This window comes from Pelodiscus sinensis, chromosome 3 (assembly GCF_049634645.1).
Source record: "Pelodiscus sinensis isolate JC-2024 chromosome 3, ASM4963464v1, whole genome shotgun sequence".
Taxonomy (NCBI): domain Eukaryota; kingdom Metazoa; phylum Chordata; order Testudines; family Trionychidae; genus Pelodiscus; species Pelodiscus sinensis.
In genome coordinates this window covers 134,331,218-134,354,220 of record NC_134713.1, presented here as the reverse complement: position 1 = coordinate 134,354,220, position 23,003 = coordinate 134,331,218, and the positions used below count along the sequence as shown (strand labels likewise).

Sequence of the window (23,003 nt, the reverse complement as noted above, 5' to 3'; positions counted from 1 at the left end):
TACTCGTGGGGGTCTGGCCAGGGGGAGGGGCAGGGACAGCTCTGTTAGGTCCTGGGGATTCTGCAGCACAAACTGCTCATCCCCTCCCCAAAACAACCAGCATGCTTCTTAAGAAGTCAGATCTGGCCTGCAGCAGGGGACTCTTATTCCCTCCGGCCCCCAGCGCAGGAAGGCAGGCAGGCAGCACAGGGAAGGAAGTCCCTGGCTGCACTCCAGATCCAGCTCTTCAGGAAACATGCCGGCTGGTTTTGGAGGGAGGAGGAAGAGTGCACATGCTTGCTGAGATGCCCAATCTGGAGTGCCGCTGGGGACTCCCCCCCCCCGCCTCCATGCTGTAGGAAGCCAGCGCTATCTCCATTTTCCCAGGAGGTAGCGCCAGCATAGGCTCTTCTTGGTGGTGGAAAGGAATGGGTGAGGGGAGCTGGAACACCTTGCAATCAACTGGTCGTGCCCCCAAAAATCAACCAGTCGATTGTGATGGACGGGTTGGTGACCATGGCAATAAGTATACTGTATGAAGAAAAACAGAGTATGATGTAAATTAGCTTGCTAAATCAGGATCTTGAATAGGATATAAAAATTATTGTGTCTCATAAGGATGTTAAAATGCGATAGATTTGCTATCGACTATATGATTAGTCAACAATGGTAAGCCACTGCGGCGCTTAGTTTGGCTTGTACCAATTCACAGCAAAACCTCCTCAGCTATGGCTCTATACTGTAAATCAATCTCTCTCTCTCGCCCTCCTCCCCCAAGGAAGCAGCTTTCATGCAAAGTCTTCATGCTCCGCGGGTGTCTTTTCATTCATCACACACACACACACACACACACACACACACACACACACACACACACACACACACACACACACACACACACACACACACACACACACACACACACACACACACACACACACACACACACACACACACACACACGCCCCGCCCCGCCCCGCCCCGCCCCGCCCCGCCCCGCCCCGCCCCGCCCCGCCCCGCGGGGGGAAGAGGCAGCAACTAGTTGATAGTGCTAATTGATAAGCTCCTGCTTATCAATTAGTCAACTATTCGACTAGACACTATTTCTGAACCCATGACCATATGTTCTGAACCAGCTGCAGCGCGAGATAACAGTTTTAACTTTGTTAGTTTATTTAATATGAAGTTTGATAAAGTAAAATACTATGTCCAACACAAAAGATTTCAATGTTTTCTTTATTTATGGCAGGAATGGGGAACCTTTTTTGGGTCGGGGTCACTGACCCAACAGAAAAATCTGTTGGGGACCACACATGTGAAGCAACCAAAAAAAAAAAAAAAAAAAAAAAAAAAAAAAAAAAAAACACCATACCACACTCCTCCCAAAAGCCCCAACCCTCACCTATGCATCCCCCAATTGAGACACCTCATACCTCTGGTTCTCCAGCCTCACAGGATGAGGGGAAAGGACAGGGAGGACTGAGGTTCAGGGTTTCTCACAGGCCACATTTGCTTTTCTGGGGTGCTGGAGTTACTAGATTTTATGGACCCTGTTAAGCTCTGGGGTAGGGACAAAAATGAGAGGTCAGCAGGCAAGACAGAGCTGCCAGTGAATGCAATAGGGATAGGGGTGCAGGATCTGGAAGGGAAGGGGTGTGCAGAAAGGGGAGAGGTTTGAGGTCTGGGTGGGAGGTAGGATGCAGAAGCAAGCAAGGTGAAGGGAGCACGAACAAGGGAGGGTGCAGTGTGTGGCGAGGAGGGAGGGTGCAAGAGCAAAGGAGGATGCAGGACCAGGGTGAGGGTAAGTATCTGGCCAGGCCAAAGGAGGGCAGGGGGTACAGGAGCAGGATGGAGGTAGGGTGTCTGGCCAGGAGGGAGGGTGCAGGAAAAAGGGAGAGTGTCAGAGCATGCTGGGGGACAGGGTCTTGGCAAGTGGGAGTGGAGTGAGGACAACGGGTATGGGGATGTGGGCATGAGGTGGGATGCTTACCTGGCTTCACACCCCTTTGCAGCAACTGCCTCAGCTATGCAGTCCCAGGCCAGCCCCGGAGGTGCCGCTGCCATGACCACACGACCCTGGGCCAGCCCTGGACCGTGTGGCCATGGCAGTGGCACCTCTGGGGCCAGTCCAGGACTGCATGGCCGCAGTAGTGGCACCTTCGGCCTCTGGGGCAGTCGGAAGCCCGAGGCAATGCTGCCACGGCCATGCAGTCTCGGGCTGGAGCCGGAGGCATCACTGAGGAGCCTCAGCCCCAGTGCTGCCTCCTTCCACTGCAGCCTAACCTGTTGCAGGGAAGAGGGAGGGCTCTCCAGCAGCTGCATGGGGGCAGAGGTGAGCTCCCATCCCTCGCGCCACTGCCGACCCTGGTCTAGATATACCACATCTACAGCTTCCCCCCCCCTTCCTCCAACATTCACATTGGGGTTTTTTTGATAGGGAAACAAGCAAACTATTATGTTGGTTGGTCTTGTCAAACCCATACTGAGTTTTCACCTTATTATCTTGCAGATATTTGCAAACCAATTCTTTAATGATTTGCTCCATTATCTTCCCAGGTATGGAAGTTAAGCTGACTGGTCTATAATTCCCTGGGGAGTCCTTATTTCCTTTTTGAAAGATGGGCACTATGTTCGCCCTTTTCCAGTCTTCTGGAATCTCTACCCATTGTCCATGACTTTTCAAAATTAACAGCTAATGGCTCTGATAACCGTTCTGTAAGGAGCTGACGGAGGAGATAATAAACAGCTCTGAATGATAGTAATAAAGATTAGGTGATTCCTATGCAGGATTTCTCAATTTCACAGACCAAAGAAGCACCAATTCATGACAACAGCTTATATTTCAACTTCTGCCAAATAAATAGTAATTCTTACCAACATAGTCTTCCCATTTCCTGGTGGGCCAAACAGCAATAATCCACGTGGAGGAGCTCTAAGTCCTGTAAATAACTGAGAAATATATTGCGTTAGAATAAATGTATATGCAGGATTACCAATATTGCAATTAAGCATAAGATTCTATTAAAAAAAATCCATAGTTTTCTACAATATAGCATTTTAGTTTCGTAGATACTAGGGGTACGTCTAGACTACATGCCTCTGGCGCCAGACGCATGTAGATTAGGCTACCAGACATAGGAAAATGAAGCGGCGATTTAAATAATCGCCGCTTCATTTAAATTACATGGCTGCCGCGCTGAGCCGACAAACAGCTGTTTGTCGGCTCAGCGCGGCAGCCATGTAAATTTAAATGAAGCGGCGATTATTTAAATCGCCGCTTCATTTTCCTATGTCTGGTAGCCTAATCTACATGCGTCTGGCGCCAGAGGCATGTAGTCTAGACGTACCCCTAGAGCTCCATTTTCGCTAATGAAACATAGCATACTCAGTAAAATATTCCAGGGCTCATTACAAACCTAAAGACATGCATTCTTAAAAAAAAAAAAAAAAAAAAAAAAAAAAAGAGACTGTGGTGAACAAGACACAAAATTTGGAAAAAGGCATTGAAAAAAATTAAGCCAAAGTAAATTTATGCTTTGGAAGTATAAAAACAAAAATGTAGTATTATTTCCAACAGTAAGGTTAGCTAAGTTAAGGCCCTGTCAAATTTGTGGTGGTGGAAAGTAAGCTATGGACTGTAAAATCTGGTTTTCACCCTTGAAATCTGGCTATTGTAGGGGGCTGTGGTATTGCCACCCTTATTTCTGTGATGCCTTCAGAGCTGGGTGGCCAGAGACCAGTCTGATGGCAGTTCTCTGCCAGCAGCAATGCAGAAATAAGGGTGGTATGGTATTGGGTGATTCACTACTTTTGGGGGAGGAGATAGACAAGGCCAGCCTTGTAAGTGAGTGATATGGGCAATTACCCAGAACACTGGGCAGAAAGGGGGAACACAGAGGTCACCCCCCAAACACAGCTAAGTCCCATTTAACTCCTGAGTGTTAAGCCTGGAGTTGGAGGGAGCAGGCCAGGACTGGGAGCTCCTACTATGTGCAGGACTTCAACCCAGCCAGGGCTAACAGTTGGAGAGGAACAGGACCGTATCTTGCTCTGCACAGGCTGCTCCTAGGGCTGGATTACATTCACTTCTGGGAACTTCCCCTGACTACAGGGTGCTCCACAGCTGTTAGCTGGGAGCCCTCTAAAGGCAAAGAGTGGCAATACCGTAACTCCCTAAATATGGTTTACAACCAACCCCCACCATCATCTGCTTTTAGGTCAGGACCCCCAGGGTTACAGAACTATGAAACTTAAAACTGTAAAATACTATGATCCTGAATTTGATAGGGCCCTATTTAAAGATGTCCCAGTGAAATAAAGTAGCAATTTAGAGGGCAGGGAGTTGGAGATGTGTGGGGAGCATAGTAGTCATGTTACATGGAGGGGCTCATGGCAGGGGATGTTGGGATTGTGGGGGGAAGGAATATGGTGTCAGAGCATGTGTGTGTAGGTGGTAATGTGGGGAGGCTCTATTTAGGGAAGGGGGGGGGGGGGGGAGGGCTGTAGTCATCTGCTTCTCCCCAAGATTCATACCAGGACATTGTTTGCTATCCCCTGTCACTCACAAAGCGAGAGAAAAACCACACAGTGTAGATCACTTACTCTTCTGCCCTCTGCCTTCTCCAGCCAGAAGAGAGGAATGTACATGTGGTGTGCTTTCTTCTCACTCCTTGATAGGAAGCGGAATAGCAAGCAGTGACCCGGTACAAATCTCAAGGGATGGGGGGCTTCAGCCCCCTATGCCCTCCTTAAATTGCACCCTGGGGGAGAAAGTGTGAGGTTGGGGCAGTTCCAGACCACCATGGGAGCAAGCCCAGATAGACCTTTTTCTTGCCTGGCTGCTTGCTGTTAAGCACAGGAACTTGCAGGAGAGCCCTAGGAGCCCAGCTGGAAGTGTGCCCCACCTCCTCCTATAACCAAACATTCCAGCCTGCTGGCTCTTCTTGCCAGAGCAGCGCACAGCAAGCTCTCAACTCTGCTATAAAATGTAAAGCACTGCCATGGTAGTGCTTTAAAGTGTCAGTGTAACCACAGTAGGAGAACTGGGAGAGGGCTTTCCCAGAGCCCCCGATACCTCCACAAGGGGAGTAGCTACTGTGTTCCCAGCACTGTAGCCCAGTCTGCACTTGAACTTTACAGCGCTGTAGCTTGCTGGACTTGGAACAAGGAGGGTTTTTTCACATCCGAGCCAGAAAGTTGCAGTGCGGTAAAGTGCCAGTATAGACTTGCCATAGATCCTTACTCACCTTGTTGTTCACAAGGTCTAATTTACCCTCCAAAAACCATCTTTAGAACCCCAGTATTTTGTTTGAAATTGCTGCCTTTAACAAATTTGCCTCAGATTTAGGCTTCAAAGACAATAGATAAAAACTTCACATTATATACAGATGGTTGGGAGTAAGAGTGCGCCACACTGTAAATGATTCTTCAGCAAATACGGAATCTTCCACTATCCCCAATTCTGCTCTTCAGCCCAATGGTTACTTCTAAAGAGAATGGCTTGAGTCTTCTTCCTCCTTAGCTCTTACAGGAAAAGTATTTCTTCAATACAGTTAAGTCAGACAATTGGCACTCAGATTAACCTGGCTAGAGAGGGCAGAGAAGTGAGTGACCCATGCTGTGTGCTTTCCCTCATTCTCCGCGCTGCTACATTGCAATACTCTTATCTGGAGTTACTCTGCCTTCACTTGCATTATATTTGTCCATGTACGATGCTAAGACTACTGGGATGATTACTCATGATTGATTATGATGCAGTAAGCTAAATCACTCTTTCACAACAACTTGTAGGCGAATTTGTCTGTCCTTCTGAGTACTCTCGAAAAAGCAAGCCACTTTTTCAAAAGAGAGGACCCAGGCAGCCTGGATGCTTTTGAAAAAGCACAGTTTGCATTACACAGTGCCTTTTTTCGAAAGAGCACTTTCGAAAAAAAGGCGTTATTCCTTGTAAAATGAGGTTTTCCACAGTCAAAAAAAACCTGCCTCATTCTTTCGATTTACTTTTGAAAGAACACAGCAGTAGTCTAGACACATTCTGAGGCAGAAATCACAGGAGGACAACTACTACTCAAACGATTTTGTCTGCATTCTCACAGCAAACTGGTGAGTTACTATCCTAAATAAAAGCAACACACAAACTCTAGGTCTCTACCCTCGGACAGGTCCACTAGCTTGGAATTCAAACACTAAGTGTAAGAGGGTATTGTGTGTGGATGGAAGGGGACTGGGCAAATGCCTAAGGGTATGTCTACACTGCATTCCTCTTTTGAGAGAGGAATGCAAATGCCGTTGAGCGAAATTGTGAATGAAGCACGGATCTGAATTTCCCACGCTTCGTTTGCTTAATGGTATCTGGGTGCTTTTTCGAAATACCGTATTTTGAAAGAACCCTGTCTAGACTGCGTTTGTTCTTTTGAGAAAAAAACCCTTCTTTCGAAATAAAGAAAAGTAAGGGTTATTTCGAAAGAAGGGTTTTTTCTAGACTGCGTTTGTTGTTTTGAAATACAGTATTTTGAAAAAGCGCCCGGATGCCATTATGCAAATGAAGTGCGGGAAATTCAAACCCACACTTCATTTGCAATTTCGCTCGGTGGTATTCGCATTCCTCTCTCGAAAGAGGAATGCAGTGTAGACATAACCTGTCTTTATTTTAGTTAACTTAGGGTATGTAGCTGCAACTTGCTACAAGGTTGAGAAAAGCAAGTGGAAGACCTAAGTTTTGAAATCCATGTCCATCATTTGACACACTGTGGAATTCTCTCCATCCTCTCAAATTATGCACAACATTTAAAGCTTTGAACAGATTCAACCTTTTCACCTCTGCCAAGGGTACACAATCCCCATTCACCCTTGAATGCTGTAGGGTACTCTTAGACTCCCCTAGGCCAGCTAGCCACACTTCTACACTATTTGGACTGATCCCCCTATATCTTGGGAGGGACGAGGGGGGAGAGCTAGAAACACAAGTCTGTCACATGCAATACATTCTTTAAAACGGATGCCTTAATTAACCTCTTAACCAATAATATGCTTTCCAAAAGCTATTTAAAGTTTTTGTCTTAATTTGCTAAATCATTAGTATTGAGACACAAACATGAAAACAACCAAAATGAACAGCGGGGAGTGGGAGGGTAGGGAGGGTAGTTTTTACATCTATTTAATCTGCCAAATCAATGCCATTCTACAGCCTTAAAAAGTCTATTCCATCTCTGAAATGGTGCTGAGTCTCTCTAACTTCTCTTTTTAAAGGAGTTTGTTTCACAAGCAATTTCCAACCAACCATTTTTAATCTCCATTATTTTCCTCTGCTTGATTCCAGTTGTCCATTCATCAATAAACATTCAACTCTCTTGTCCCTCAAGTGCAATTACTCCATTTACATTCTTAATTTGTACTATTCATTGCTTTGCTTTCCAACTGTGATTTTGTTTCAGTTACGTATCTTTCATCTGCAGAAACATGTGGCACCAATCTACCAAATGCCAGACTAGTTTTTTTTAATACTAGTAAGTCTAATTTTAACAAGCGTGAATTCAGCAACAATTCACTTAGTATTTGAAGGTAAAGGAAAAGGAAAACAGACTGACCCTACCCCAACCACTGCAGCATCTATTTCTTTTCAAACTTTGATGACCACTCTGAATCCTGTGCCAGTATACAATACAGTACCGTCTACAACAAAAAATGTTCACCCACTAAATTCAATGTTTCCTATACCTACATGCCCCTTCCGCTACCATTACAGCTTCTCCTCTCCCTTATTTGCCTTTTCTCTCCACATTCCTCCCTCCACTATCCAGCTTCTTTATCTTGCTCTGCTTCCCACACATGCCAGCATCCATTACCCATGTAAATATCACAAAGTAGGATATCAGCCAATTTTCCATTCTCCTCCTTAGTGAGCACAACTCTTGCATACACCAATCACCAACATTTCATCTTTGCAGAACAAATTTAATTTCGTTAGTAGACCTCATATCCATTTATTTCCCCATCTCATCTTGCCTCCCAATTCTCGTTTTCAGTGTTACTTCTCTTAAACAGTGTTATACTTAGAAAAAATGGCCTAACTCTGTTCACCCCGAATATTCTAAACCCTTTCCCAGCACCCACTGTCAACTACAGCCCTGTTTTTAGATTACCCCGCAACAACACAATGAAAGGAGATGGGGGGGGGGGGGGGGAGAGAAAAAACAGTGGAGCAAAACATTGACCTCTTCAGCCATTTTTCTATTCACAGAATCTCTGGATTGTTTCTATCTGGACTCTGCCTGATCCATAGCAATGTCATTCTCTTTAGGGTGATCAGTGATACCTGAACTCAAACCATGACTACTTCATTGCATTTATCCTCTGTCTTCATTGCAGTGTTTGATATGATGGATGGCCCTATTCTCATAGAATGCATCAAGCCCCATGCTGCACTGGTGCATTGAGTCACTGCCTGGCTATCACGGATGTCTAGTTTTCAGTACTATGACAGCAGTAACCAGTTTGAGATGCTGGAGGTAAATGGCAATAGGATAAAAATTGCTTGACTGCTTACCTCAGGTCTAAGGGAAGGAAGGATAACAATTTCTTGCAGTGCTTGTTTAGCCAGCTCTTGCCCAGCGATATCATCAAATTTGACAGCTGGCCCACTAACAAAGAAACAGAATATCAATTAGCCTAACAATAGCATACTTCTGTTGGATGGGAGATGACTGATTTCATGCATTTAACTGTTTAAGAACCAACTTGAAGCTAAGAATTCTTACTACTGCACATACTACTGTTATCTATAATCACTTGTTCATTCTTAAGGATAAACTTAAAGTGGTACCAGACTAACAAAACATGTAGACGGTATCATGAGCTTTTGTGGCACAGCCCACTTCTTCAGATGACCAGCATGTTAGATGTCCACAACTAAAATAAATAGCCGAGAAGGGAGAGAGGGGAAACAAGAAGTAGTGGATATAAAATTATCAAGGGGAAAGCAGAGCTGGAATATAACACAGGAAAAACAAGTAGTCTGTAAGCACCTAAAGACTGGGTAGTCAAAAGAGGCAGATAAGAACTATTAGAAGGCAATAGAGAAGAAGAGTACTAACAACAGATACTATATAGAAAAAGAATAATTGGCACCTTCACTGTTTGGTAGGTTGATAAGGTCCCAGCCATCCGGTATTAACAGATCTTAAACTGGCTGTTTTGTTACAGACCAATTCTACAAGCCAAATGTCCTTCCCTGTGTGTATTTGGCTTGTGGAATTGGTCTGTAACAAAACAGCCAGTTTAAGATCTGTTAATACCGGATGGCTGGGACCTTAACTACCAACGAATGAAGGTGCCAATGATTTTTTTGTCTGTATAGTATCTGGTGTGAGTACTCTTCTTCTCTATTGCCTTCTAATAGTTCTTATCTGCACCCACTACCTCTTCTTGTCCCGTTCCCCCCCCCCCCCTTATTTATTTTAGTTCTGGACATCCAACACTCTGGTCATCTCAAGAAGTGGGCTGTGCCCACAAAAGCTCATAATATCATCTACATGTTTTGTTAGTCTTTAAAATGCTACCAGACTATTTGTCGTTTAAGTTTAGTCTGCACAGATTAACTTGGCTACCCCCTGATTCTTAAGGATAGTTCGCTCACTGTCAACATGCAAATATAATTCCAACAGATAGGAAAATTTCCCGAGTTAATTTTATCGAACTGATTTTCATTCCTTCCCCAAGAAAAAAAAATGACTTGTTTTTAATTTAAAATACAGCATCAGAAGTGACTTGACTTCTGAATACAAACAAATGTTATGTTTGACTTACTTGTCAACAATTTCATTTAGAATTAGATTGGCAAGATTACTATCAACATTTCTAAATATCTTCGAGTCTTTCTTTTTTCGAGCAGCAGTTGTAGGAGTAGAAGGCTTGTTAGTTCTGCTATTTTTTGACGGACCCTTAAGTCAAGACAAAAAATTAGTTTGCATTTCTCAAATATATACAAACCATTTTATTTTAAAACATACATCACACTTTCAGATGCAAAACTTAGGATGCTAAAAAGTGCCAAATATTTTGATACGTGTCATTTTTCTAAAATTAAAAGCTAATTTTTAGAAAATAAGGATTAGTAAATATTCTATATTGATTCACTTTCCATAAGAATTGTGACTCTCGGTATGTATTCAAAAAGACTATAAGCAATCAATAGTTCAGAGAATCCCAAACTTTTACTAATCAAGCTTCCCCCTCTCTTATAATGCTTTTGAAAGGTGATCCCCAAGCCACATCCCCTCACCATCCCAGTACCATCACCATCAAATTTCCAATCAGATTCTGTTTCATGTCTCTTCCCTGATCTTCCTTTTCCTTTCTAATTGTTTCATCTCACTTTACTGGCATAGATCTTTTACTGCTATACTTCAAATGCAGCCTCACAATGTAAATTATGTAGTAAGCCTTCTTTATAATGGCTAAGAGAAACAGCTATTTGTACATGAATGATTTACAGGGAACAGGAAAGAAAAAAGTCTAGGGCTACTGAGTAAAATGTATTTCCCGATATCTAGAAATAGTGGGTAATAAGTTTTAAAATATCATTTGAATACAAAGAAGCCCTTTTAATTCAATTAAAAATATTCTTAGATTTAAGGCAAAATGAATTGGGGGGGGGGGCGCGAGAGTGAAGAGAGATTCATTTTGGAATGGAGACCAAGCCCAAAAGTTTTCAGACAAAAACATTACTATTTAAAATATCATAGGCAACTGAACATATACATTTAATATTCCCATCCAAAACAAATATTACTCTGAGGTTTTACTAAATGTAGTCTAAACTAGAGCTTGGTATGGGTTTTGCATTAACTCCAGCAGCTGATGGACACTTTTCATCTCTAGCATACCTTGTATGTCGAAGGTGCAGGATTTGCTCCCTGTCTAGTTACAGAGAAAGTTGATATCCCACTATAGCTAGGGGTTCTATGGTGACCAGAAAGGCCAGTGGATCCAGTTTTTGCAACAGTCTTTGAACGAGGAAGGGAGTTACTGGGGTGCGCTAATGGATCCTTCTTTTTTGGAACAGCTCCATATTCTACAAAGGAAAAAGGAAAGCTAATGTCATAAAAGCATATTAAACATGCACGGTGCTAATGAAATAGTGAAATGTATAAACACACACCTCAGTTGTAAAACTAAGTTAAGAACCCGGACTTTAGATAAAATTTAATTTTCAACTTGCAGACAAAAAAGTGAAGTGGTAGTAGAAAAGACTAATCTTTTAGGATGCCATAAAACAGGCATGTCCAAAGTCCGGCCCGCGGGCCAAATGCGGCCCGCGGTCGGATTTAATACGGCCCCCCGCTTCTCCTGGCTCCCCGGTGCTTTTTTTAACTGGTGCGCTCAGCGCGCCGCTTCGGGCCGCCGCCGCCGCGGTCCCAAACCCTGCCCCTACACTCCGCTTTGGGGCTGAGAGTGCAGGGACAGCCCCCGCTTCCTCCCCCTCTCCTGGCTCCCCGGCGCTCCTCTGACTGGCGCCGCTTCCGGCCGCGCCGCCGCCGTCCATGGCGGCCGCTGCGGTCCTAAAGTCCTCCATGTAGGGCACGTCCGCAGCCCTGCTCCCCCGCTTGGCTACGGGTTCGCCCTGTCCCCGGGCCGCCGTGAGGCCAGCGTGCCCTGCGCTCTCCGCCCGCCTCTGACCCTGCAAGCCCTCTACCTTGGGGCTGAGAGTGCAGGGACGGACTCCGCAGCTGCTGAGATCAGGGACGGACTCCGCAGCTGCTCAAGCTCAGTATCTGTGATTGGCCCTGCGCACTGTCAGCTTCCTGGCGGGCTCAGGCATGTGGAGCTGCGAACATTAGAGACTTCGCCACAAACGGGCTCAGGCACGAGGAGCTCATCATTAGAGACTTCGCCACAAACAGCCACAAAGGCAAGAGAATTCTTGTTGGGCAGTGTATTAGTGCAGTGTATTACTTGGGCAGTGTATTAAACCTCTGGCACTGCGCTCACATGATCCCTTCCCCTTCTGGTCAATTTAAAAAAATGGCGACTGTACATAAGAGAAGGAAAGTTGACAGTGAGGGCCGCCGCTTCCAGGACAGGTGGAAAGTGGAATATTTCTTCACTGAAATAGAGAATCACTGTGTTTGTCTGATATGCCAAGAGACTGTGGCTGTTTATAAGGAATTTAATGTCAAGAGACACTACCAGTCGAGACATAGCACATACGACAAGCTTACAGGGCACGACCGCAGTGAAAAGTTGAAGCAACTTGAAGCTGTTTTAATGTCACAACAGAAATTTTTCATAAGAGCCCGTGAGTCAAATGAAAATGCCACAAGGGCGAGCTATGAGGTGGCAACGTTAATTGCTAAAAATTGCAAATCTTTTGCTGAGGGTGACTTTATCAAAGAATGCGTTATGAAAATGGTTGAGAATATCTGTCCCGAGAAGAAGCAAGAGTTTGCCAACATTTGCCTGGCTCGTAACACTGTAGCACGGAGAATTGAAGAGATTTCATCAGATATTAAGAGACAGTTGACATCCAAAGGAGTGGATTTTGACTTCTTTTCAATAGCCTGTGATGAAAGCACGGACCTATCTGACACAGCTCAGTTGCTGATTTTTATGAGAGGGGTGGACGATGAAATGAATGTGACTGAAGAGCTACTTGACCTCCAGAGCCTTACGGACCAAACAAGAGGAAAAGATTTATTTGTTTCTGTTAGTTCCGCCATAGATGACATGAAACTGCCTTGGAACAAAGTTACTGGGATTATTACTGATGGGGCACCTGCCATGGTTGGTGAACGAAGTGGATTATCAACCCTAATCTGTAACAAGGTGATCGAAGAAGGAGGCAAAGCTATTAAACTCCATTGTATCATTCATCAGCAAGTTCTCTGTGCTAAACATCTCAAATATGATCATGTTCTGAAACCGGTGCTAAAGACTATTAATTTTATTCGCTCTAAAGCCCTGTGCCACTGCCAGTTTAAACAGTTTCTACTGGACATCCAGGCTGAATACGAAGATGTTTTATATCACAACGATGTAAGATGGCTCAGTCGGGGGTCTGCACTGCAGCGTTTCTACTCTCTCAGAAAGGAAATCGGAGAATTCTTGGAAACAAAGGGACAACCAATGCGAGAACTATCTGATCCTATTTGGCTGGCTGATTTGGGGTTTCTAGTTGACATAAAGCATCTGAATGTACTGAACACGAGTCTTCAGGGGAAAGATGCAGCAGTGAACCAGCTTTATTCACACCTCAAAGCCTTTGGGACAAAGCTGCAACTTTTCATAAGGCAGTTGTCACAAACACAGCCCAATACCATACATTTTTCAGCGTTGCAGGAAATAATGAACAGTTTTCCACAGGACAATATCAGTGCGCAAACGAGCAGGTATGCAGCAGACATTGCATCTCTGGCTGGGGAGTTTAAACAGCGCTTTCAGGACTTTGCAGCTATTAAAAAGGAGATCAGCCTTTTCTCCTCTCCATTCTCTGTTGACCCCGAGGATGCTCCAGATCAGCTGCAGCTCGAGCTCATTGAGCTGCATTGTGACAGCGAGTTACGCAGTCGTCACCAACAGCTCTCTCTTGTGAACTTTTACCGCCAACTGGATAAGAGCCGGTTTCAAGAGATTCGAACATTGGCTAAGAAAATGCTGAGCTTGTTTGGCTCAACATATATGTGTGAGAAGACATTCTCTGCTATGAACTTTAACAAGAACCGCGTGAGGACAAGACTAAGTGACTCTCACCTGCGTGACATTTTGCGCATCAAAACCACTGCCTTTGAACCAGACCTAGCCTATGTGCTGCAGTCCAGATCTCAGTTTCACCCTTCACATTAGTGCAGGCAAGTTTTTTTTTCAATTGAGATGAATACATTGTAAAATCTCAGTTAATGTCAGTTGGTCTAAATCAGTTATAAATATATTTGGACACAACATGTATAGTTGGTGTTATGTCGTTTGCCGTTTGCAATAAACTTTGCATAAAATAGTTAATTTGCATTTAATTTTAATGGTTCAAAGAATGTCAGGCAAAATGGTCGGCCCTCACGCATGTTCACTTCATCAAATCTGGCCCTCTTTGAAAAAAGTTTGGGCACCCCTGCCATAAAACTTTGTTTAAAGTTAAATCCTTAAATTAAAAAAGATTCCTTTGAAATCTATGCTAGTTGGTGGTCCTTAAAAAGTATCCCTCTTCTCCTTTCAAGTATTACAGGAAGGATACGGATAAGGATACAAATATTTCAGAAAGAGTACACAACTGCTGTAATAATGAAAAGGTAGTCAAGTCTTAAAATGCCAGGTCCAAAGCAGCCTTCTCCTTCAGAAAAATAATGCTCACAGCATTGTTCTTCAGAAGTTAACAGTAATTTACTAAGCACATTCAACATATGAAGTTTTCTAATTCTATTATATAGTAGGTCATTTTCATTTTCTGCTAAACATTAAAGTAGTCAAGATTTGTAACAATTTCCAGTCATACACAAGCTGGAATTTAAAAATCTGAAGGGCCACAAGTGAAGAAATTGAGTTTTATTTTCTCATTAAATAAACGGCGTTAAGGCAGCCTGCCTGCCTACCATACCAGCTGATAGTGACACAGGTCCATCTTAAACTTCTGAGTAAAACTAATGCAATATAGCCATAACTTGCTTGGTCTGGCTTCCCTCCATAAGGAAGGCGATCTCAATTTTGGTCACTGATTCAGACATCTATGGCAAGTACATAGAAATACTAAGAGGCTATTTGGCTTGTATATGTAGGTTCAATTAAGTGCGTACACTGGTGTAGCTAGTCTGTGCACATTAATTGTACAGGGGAAAATGAGGTTCTCGGGCTCTGGATTGGTGGATGTTGGACAGAAAAACATGGCATTTATGCAACAAATAAGTGGACTTGAGGATGGCTGGATTTATATTCAGTGCACAGCAATAATTTCCCTATCAGCATACACAGTGAGGCAAGGCAGAAATGGGTTCTGTAGTCTATAATGAAGTACAGATGAGACTACATGACAAAGCATTACTAAAGAAAGACTGCTTTCTGGACAGGTAGAAAAAATAAGACATCAGAATTAAGAAAAACTGGTTGATGAACTTCAGGTACAATTTCAAAATAGGTATTTTTTTATTTTTCAACTTCAAGATTGTAATGTTTTGTTTAAACATGCACTTCTCCAAGTTTAAGAAACAATTTCTGAAAAACTAAACTGACATGTAGAAATTAAAAAGAAATGTTTTCTAGAGAAAGTGCTTTCAGAATGTAAAAAACATTTTAAAATATATATAGCAGTGTCAAATATTTCAGTAAAGCTATAGTATTGAATTTAGTAATGTTAATTTATCTTAACTTTGGAAGGTTTAATGAGTGTCACAATTATAAATTACTCATACAAACTATTTAGAAAGAAGCTCAAGTGAGAAACTTAATGGAGTCTGTGCATTCCTAGCTGTTAGTGTGACTGACCTTGCATGAACTATTACCTAAACCAGCTTAAAAAGACTGCAGTGAGGACAAGTCTTCCTACAACAGAGATCCAAACTTTGACTAATTACAGACTGTCACCACTGAAAACATAGCCAGCCAATCTCATAAGCAACATCCAAGGAGAGTGAAGAATGCTAGGGGCTTTACAACAGTGGTTAGTTAAGTCTTTTGACTAGAACATACTTGCTCCAGGCATTTATAAACTCTGTCAGACATGTATTAAGCTTCTAAAAACATATGAAATAGAATTAAATTACTGAATGTATGAATGAGAGAGGACATGCTTCTGTAATTGGTAGCTTTCCTGAGCCAAAACTCTTTGGCTCAAATTCACAAACTCTGTTTATAAACTCAGAGCTTTAATTTTAAAAAAGCATGAACTCCTGAATTGGCTCTGAAGTCTTGGAATCCATGAACTGATTATTTATAACAGGTTACTCCAAAAGTAGCTACTTAAGATTTAAAAAAAACAAAAACAAAAACAACCTTGTGTTTATTTCTGATTGTACATAACTCATTTGGTATTTAAGATAACTCATTTGAGGTATATTAAAGGAAAACCGTTAGAAGACTTCTAAAAGTAAAGCCTATTTTCCTCCAAATTCTTCACTCAAACCCCTTACTCAATTACCACACTTTTCAAAAAGTAAAACCTCTCCCAGCCAAAAGATCAGATTGTCTCAAAGGCAGGTGAGGGGGATTAGAGGGAAGAGGGCTTAAAATGGGAAGTATGACAATCAACTTCTGTATAAAAAAAAAAAAAAGAAGCTCCCCAGGTTCACATTAACAAACAAACAAAAACACACAGTACCTTTATGACACTTTAAAGAGGAATTTTCTACACCTAATAATTCCACATTTTAATTCTAGCAGCTAGCTAGCTTGAATAAGAAGAGCTGTGCAGTTGTAGCAGCTCAAGTGTCTGGGAGCTAGTGGCTAGCTCATGACACCAGTTTCATTACTACTGTTACTCCATCTTAATCAATGCTAGCCTGCAGAAACAGCTCTGACTAATATAGATATTTCAAAAGTGTGAAAACCATCACATTTTCAACACAAATTGGGGAATAAAGGGCTGCCTAGAAATTCAAAGAATACACAAGAAAGTAATTTGTTTAGACCTCATGTTTTAAAGCCAATTTCATCATTTTTTCATTCTTGGGAGTTGGCAATACTAGGACATATATCTTCAGCAGAACAGTACTTCAGTTTACTTCTCTCTCTATAAAAATAGATCCTGAACAGATACATTTTGCTGTACACTTGTGCATATTAGTCACAAGCAGTTTTTTTAAAGGAATTTAAGACTGATTTTCGCTCTGTGGTCAAAAGTGAAACTTTGCAACCCAAAAATCTGCATGGATATACTGTGGAAAGATGATGTAACAGGGTGATAGATTCAACGAAATCTTGATCTAGAAATGCCCTGGCTCGGCTGAATCCGTATATAAAGAACATTAAGTTTCAGATCTAAATTCCAAAAATGGTTAGCACCTTACAAAATTCACAGCCAAGAAAAACATGATATGGACTATGAAATCTCATCTCTCTCTGAAATCTGGTCTGGTGTGCTTTTATTCCATACTGTTTTCCAAATTAGGGGTCCTGAACCAAAATGAAGTTGTGGGGGGTGGGGGAGATCTCAAGTTTATTTTAGGGAGATTGCGGTATTGCCACCCTTATTTCTGTACTGCCTTCAGAGCTGGGTGGACTGAGGGTGGTGACTGCTGGCAGGGTACCCAACTCTGAAAGCAGCATCCTACCAGCAGCAGCGCAGAAATAAAAGGTGGTAGTACCATACCATGCAACCCTATTTCTGTGCTGCTTTTGGTGGGGCAATGCCTTCAGAGCCATGTTGCTCTCCAGCTGCCCAGTTCTGAAGGCAGCACTGCTGCTAGCAGCAGAGCAGAAGTAAAAAGTAGCAATATTGCTATGCCCCCTACATTAACCACATGAAACCGTCCCTACAACCTCTTTTGGTCAAAACCCCTACAATTACACCACAATAAAATTTCAGATTTAAATAGCTGAAATCATGAGATTTTTAAAATCCCAGAACCATGAAATTGACCAAAATGGACCATCAATTTGGTAGGACCCCCAAGAATGAGACATCAGACAGCTTTGCTTCAATTTGAAACTTGTATTACGCAAGTGATTTACTGGTCTGTTTAACCCAATTCAGTGATTATGCTAAAAGTCTCCACTTCCGTAAATCCTGTGCTTTTGCTGCTTGTTTGTTCCTCATGCAGCCCACAGACTGAAAATTTAAACTGTAATAATCAGGGTAAAGAGGCCATGTTGTGGTCTATGATATAGATACATCCAGCCCATCCACCCATAGACAAAATGTGGTTGTCTGCTTATTCAAGGTTAAGGATTGACAGAGAAGCTCTCACCACAATTAAAAGAAGAACATATAGGCAGTCCCCAAGTTACGTACAAGATAGGGACTGTAGGTTTGTTCTTAAGTTGAATCTGTATGTAAATCGGAACTTGCGTCCAGATTGAGCCGCTGCTGAAACTGACCAGTGGCTGACTACAGGAAGCCCGGGGCAGAGCAACTCTGCCTCAGGCTTCCTGTAGTCAGCCGCTGGTCAGTTTCAGCAGCGGCTGACTTGGGGAGGCCTGGGGCAGAGCAGCTGGGGTGCTGCTGGGTTGCTACAGTAGCGCCGCTCCTCGGGGATACTGGACCAACCCAGCAGCACCCCAGCTGCTCTACCACAGGCGTCCCGAGAAAAGCCTGGTCTGCTGGGGGGGGGGAGGGGGGGGGGACTAGCTCGCCCCCCCCCCCCCAGCAAACCAGGGAGACGCGGGAAGCGGGACCAAGACGCCGCGGTCCCGCCGACCCGTCCTCCGCGTCTCCCTGGTTGCGCCCCCCCCCCCCCCCCCCAGCAGATCAGGGAGACACGGAGCAAAGTCGCGGAGGACTGGGTGGGGGGACCGCCCAGACGCGCCGCAGTCCTCCGCGGCTTTGCTCCATGTCTCCCTGATCTGCTCCCCCCTCCCAGCAGACCAGGGAGATGTGGAGCAGCTTTTCTTGCCCCGGAGGACACGGGCGGCGGGACCGCGGCGCGTCTGGGCGGTCCTGCCGCCCGCGTCCTCCAGGGCGAGAAAAGCCCCGTTCGTAAGTGCGGATCCGACGTAAGTCAGATCCGCGTAACCCGGGGACTGCCTGTACATCTCAATTTCCAGACTACACTGTAGGAGGAAGCAGTCTGAACGTGATATAAGCGCTTTTTATACACTTTCCTAATGAAAGACAAATTATCAAGCTTGACAATACTAGAAGTTGAGGAACAAAAGTAGTATTGGATAAGAAAAACTGTTCCAATGTTTAAATGTGTAATTCCACTCTATTAAAAAAAAACAGTAATTCACTCATTTAAAAAAAAAAAACCGATTTTTGCACTTTTGACAATGTTCTTGAAAGGCATGTTTCTGCTTGAAAAAAAGATTTTTTAAAAACTAATGTCAAACCAGAAAATGAGTTTTATTCAGATTTCAGACCACTAAGTCAGCAATGCTAGTCCAACTCTGCTTTAAAAAAAAAAATAAAAAAATAATCACAACTATGCAATCTATTTCTGCTTTAAAAGATATCTTAAAGATAGCTTATCTAGGCAATTGTGATTCACCTATAATACCAGTATCTGTGGATCAAATACAAGAGACTATCAACATTCATAATTAGTCCCTTATTCACTTGACTGAATAGTCAAGCTCATTAGATTATTTCTATTCAGTAAATACACATTCAAGATCTTTCAGCAACATACATTCAAAGACAACTGCAAGAATGCTTAATGCCCTAAACATCTCTAAGTTAAGAGCTACTAAACCCTGGTGTAGATGTAAATGTTTTGCCAGCACAGCTATGTCACTGAATTTTTTCCATCTCCTCAGACTGAAAAAGCTATGCAAACGAAATCCTTGGTTTTTCCTATACTGGGGGGGGGGTAGCTTACTCCATTCAGGCAACTAGTTTAACCTGTATCAGTAAAAGTAGCATCTCCAGAAGGCAACTTGCCATTCACTTCTGTATACCTATGCTTGATAAAGTATGTCAGTATCAAGTAAGCCTAAAATCTGGATACCCAAACTGTGGTACTGAATCACTAACACTGTACCAACAAAGAGCTGTACAGTAAATCATTCAATTGTTCCTGATGTACTCAATGTTAAAGTAAACTTCAGCATGGGTTGAGACACAGGAATAAAACAAAGTATATTAGGAGTATTGCAGTAGTCCAATTAATTATTAAAGTATACATCACATGAGGATTAATATTTTAAAAATAAAACCATGAAGACTTGTGCCTCCCCTTGCTAGAAAATATAAAGTACCTCTACCACCTTACAAAGAAACAAAATATGACAAGTATCCATCTCTATGGAACAATTTTGGTAGGTTTGTTGTAACCTAGTCTAAATACAGGAACAAGCACATGGAGTAACTTATACTCTAAAGGTAAGTTTTGTCACAAGACTGCTCACTTATACACTTTAGAGAGCTCCAGAAGCATCTATAAATGACTAGCTGAACAAAAGAGACATCAGTGTCACAAGGAAAACATTAAAAATCCAAGAGGCACATTTTCAAAATAGAGGTAATCCTGGTATATATTGAAGTTACTTGGGGTACTTGGCCTAAGAGGTGAGGGTCAGAAACAGTTTAAAAATTAAATCAAAATAATAAAGGTTTGAAGAAAAACCCTCCATGATATAGGCCTGCCAAAGAATAACCATAAGAAATGCAGACAGCTATTGGATGAAAGACTGTCCCTTGGAAGGTGTCTAGCATTGACCCATTCTAATAGCACCAATTGGGGGGGGGGGGGGGGGCGAGAAAGCGCAAGATAGTCTAAAATCGTTAATCTGTTCCAGATAAATATCAAGGCACATTTTAATGAACATTACACATATGAATTATGTTCTTGTTGTAATGAAAGGTTATGCGAAAGAAGAACATTGGTCGTATGATTACCAACTAAGCAAAACAAAAGAGTACATTTACAAAGAATGCAAGACTAAGCACCACCTTAACCTTATGAACAGAACTTGAAAAGTTGCCCAGATATCTAGACAGAAAGATACAGAGACAAGGGTCTTCAGCAAGGTCAAGAAGCAACAATCTAATGAAAAGCCCAGATACCAGGAAGGACAAACATATTTCGAGAATTCTCTCCCCCCCCCCCCCCATTTGGGAATTCTGTATTTCAGATCAGCCTGTGAGTAGAGGTTTTATAAATTTGAAGCTCTCTTCTTGTTGTAGAGAGGGAGAAATAACTTTATCATTGTCCCATTCTATAGCCTCCTAACTACTGTCAGGAGTTGGGGGCGGGGAGTAGGAGGGGAAAAAGAAAAAGGTATCCATAGGAATGTAAACAACTAATCAACTAATTGACTATCCAATAAGCAAAAGCGGAGGAGTGGGGTGAGGAGAGAGAGGGGAGAAGCTCTTGCTACAGTTCAAAGCTGAAGTGCCCTTACCGACTAATCAAACAGTCGATGGAAATTACATCAACTATTTGATTAGTTGACTGATCTAATTTTAACATCCCTAGGTCACCATTACTTTACCCTACCTATCCGTGTCTGTTCTTCCAGGTCTTCTTACTTGGAGAGGCATTCCATTATTTACCTCTGCCAGTGCTCAGACAATGTTTTGAAATCCAGAAGAGAGAATGACTCAACAACCCTTCACTACTTCAGAATCTCTTTTGTAAAGAAATTCCTGAAGTGGCAAGTGTGAATCTATACAAATAATAGATTAGTCCACAAGTTCCCCAAGCTTTTCCCTTGACAGTGATTTTTCTTTTATTTTAAGTAGCTAGCAAGCGTGTCATTTACCAGTTTAAATCTGTCGCAAAACACTTGTTCATTTTCAGCTGTGTTGGGTAGAAAAATATTCATTGGTTTTAATTAAAACCTTATTGTTCATAGTATGAAAGTTAGCTGAATAGCTGGTAAACGTACTATGCAAAAATAAGAGGAAGGAAGGTCCAATACTAGGGGACCTAGCTCAGGACTAGAGTTATCTGGTTTCAAGACCCTGTTTCCCTATAGACTTCCTATGTGCCACCTTAGGTTGCTTTCTCGGTGGCTCAGTTCCCATTTGTAAAATGGGAATAAAGTACTTCCCCTACCTTACAAGGACGTTGAGAGGATAATTACATTGACAATTGGGATCAGGGCCAGATTAAGACCTTTAGAGGCCCTAAGCACTGAAAAGATTATGCCCCCCCCCCAAATATGTAATTCAAAATAAAAACAATACTATACCATAAGAAAATCTCATTTTTTTTGGTGCCCCTGCTTTGCTCGTGCCCTAAGCATGTGCTTAGTCTGCCTATTTGGTAATCCAGCTCTGATTGGGATGCCATAATATCAGAACAATTGAGGTCATGCAAGCACCTTAGATAATAGTTTCTGAAAGTCAAAAAACAGAACAAAAAATTATAATAAGTAATTAACAGAAATGGGGAGTTTTTAGACTGCTATGCTATTTTTATAAAGAACTGTTATTTTTCTTTGTACAGGTTTTAAGGCCAATCTCAGACGCCAGTGTAACTTTGCTATCCTCCATTATTTTTTTCATTTATGGTGGTACCTATGATGACAGGAAAAAATATATACTTGAGCTTAATAGAAGAGGACCCTATTGCAAAAGAAGCAGATTCCTCCTGTTTGATGCTTTCCCTGAAGGACAGGAGACAATTTGTACTTATGCGGGGAACTTCTCAACAAGCTGTGAGTACTAGAATTGTTTCTTGCCAAAATTAAAAGCCTGCACAAGTAAACTTTCTTTTGCTGAGCTATCCATGTTAGAAAACTAGTGTGGAAAACCTAGCAAAAAACAAACCACCACAGAAGTAGAGTACACGAAAGAGAAAGCAGCCTAAGTTTCTTCAGAGGTTGGGTAGTGTGTATGTATTCAAACTTAAAACCAGCTGGATGCAGACAACCCAAGTTTTATTGGGCTTAAATTGTCAACTTAAAATAAAAATGAAGACTTTTTAAACTCACATTATTCCAAACACCAAAAGCTACACTAACTGAAAAATTCCAGAGACAATACACAATAATTAAAACAAATATATCTGAATGTGTTATTAGTTTTAAAACAAGTTTGTTTTAAGCCAGGGGGGGTTTCTTAATAGAAAAGTGCCCATATTATTGGAAAAATAGTTTAGGTGTTCAAAGGCAAGAAAATTGCTGAAAGCTATTTAAACTCAACTGACTAGATTTTAAACTGACAGTCACTTTAAAAGACTATTTCATACTATTCTGATTGCTTTGTTCTGCGCTCTGTAACTGAGTTTTATTAATTCCATTGGTGTTTAACCTAATTTTATTTAACATGATTAGTCTACAATGTATGTGAATTCGTAAATTTGGCTTATAGTTCTGATTACATCATATTGTTGGCTTTAAAGAGTCTCTCAATTCTGAACACAGTTTATAGAAGTCAGGAAACTTCTTGCTTCATTTATGTAGCACCCAGACAGGAAACACACTTTAACAACTTAGTATTA

At 42.2% G+C, this 23,003-nt stretch overlaps 1 protein-coding gene across 4 annotated transcripts in view; it reads right to left on the bottom strand.

Annotated features, from left to right (window-relative positions):
- The window catches only part of SPAST (spastin), a 63,061-nt gene that overhangs the window by 27,788 nt on the left and 12,270 nt on the right, over positions 1-23,003 (bottom strand). For all 4 annotated transcript variants that reach the window (XM_075924924.1, XM_075924923.1, XM_075924921.1 and 1 more), the window contains 4 exons: positions 10,863-11,050; positions 9,784-9,917; positions 8,525-8,618; positions 2,854-2,928 (listed from right to left, as the gene is read on the bottom strand). In XM_075924924.1, the coding sequence (XP_075781039.1) occupies positions 2,854-2,928; positions 8,525-8,618; positions 9,784-9,917; positions 10,863-11,050 (491 nt within the window). The remainder of the gene's footprint in view (positions 1-2,853; positions 2,929-8,524; positions 8,619-9,783; positions 9,918-10,862; positions 11,051-23,003) is intronic.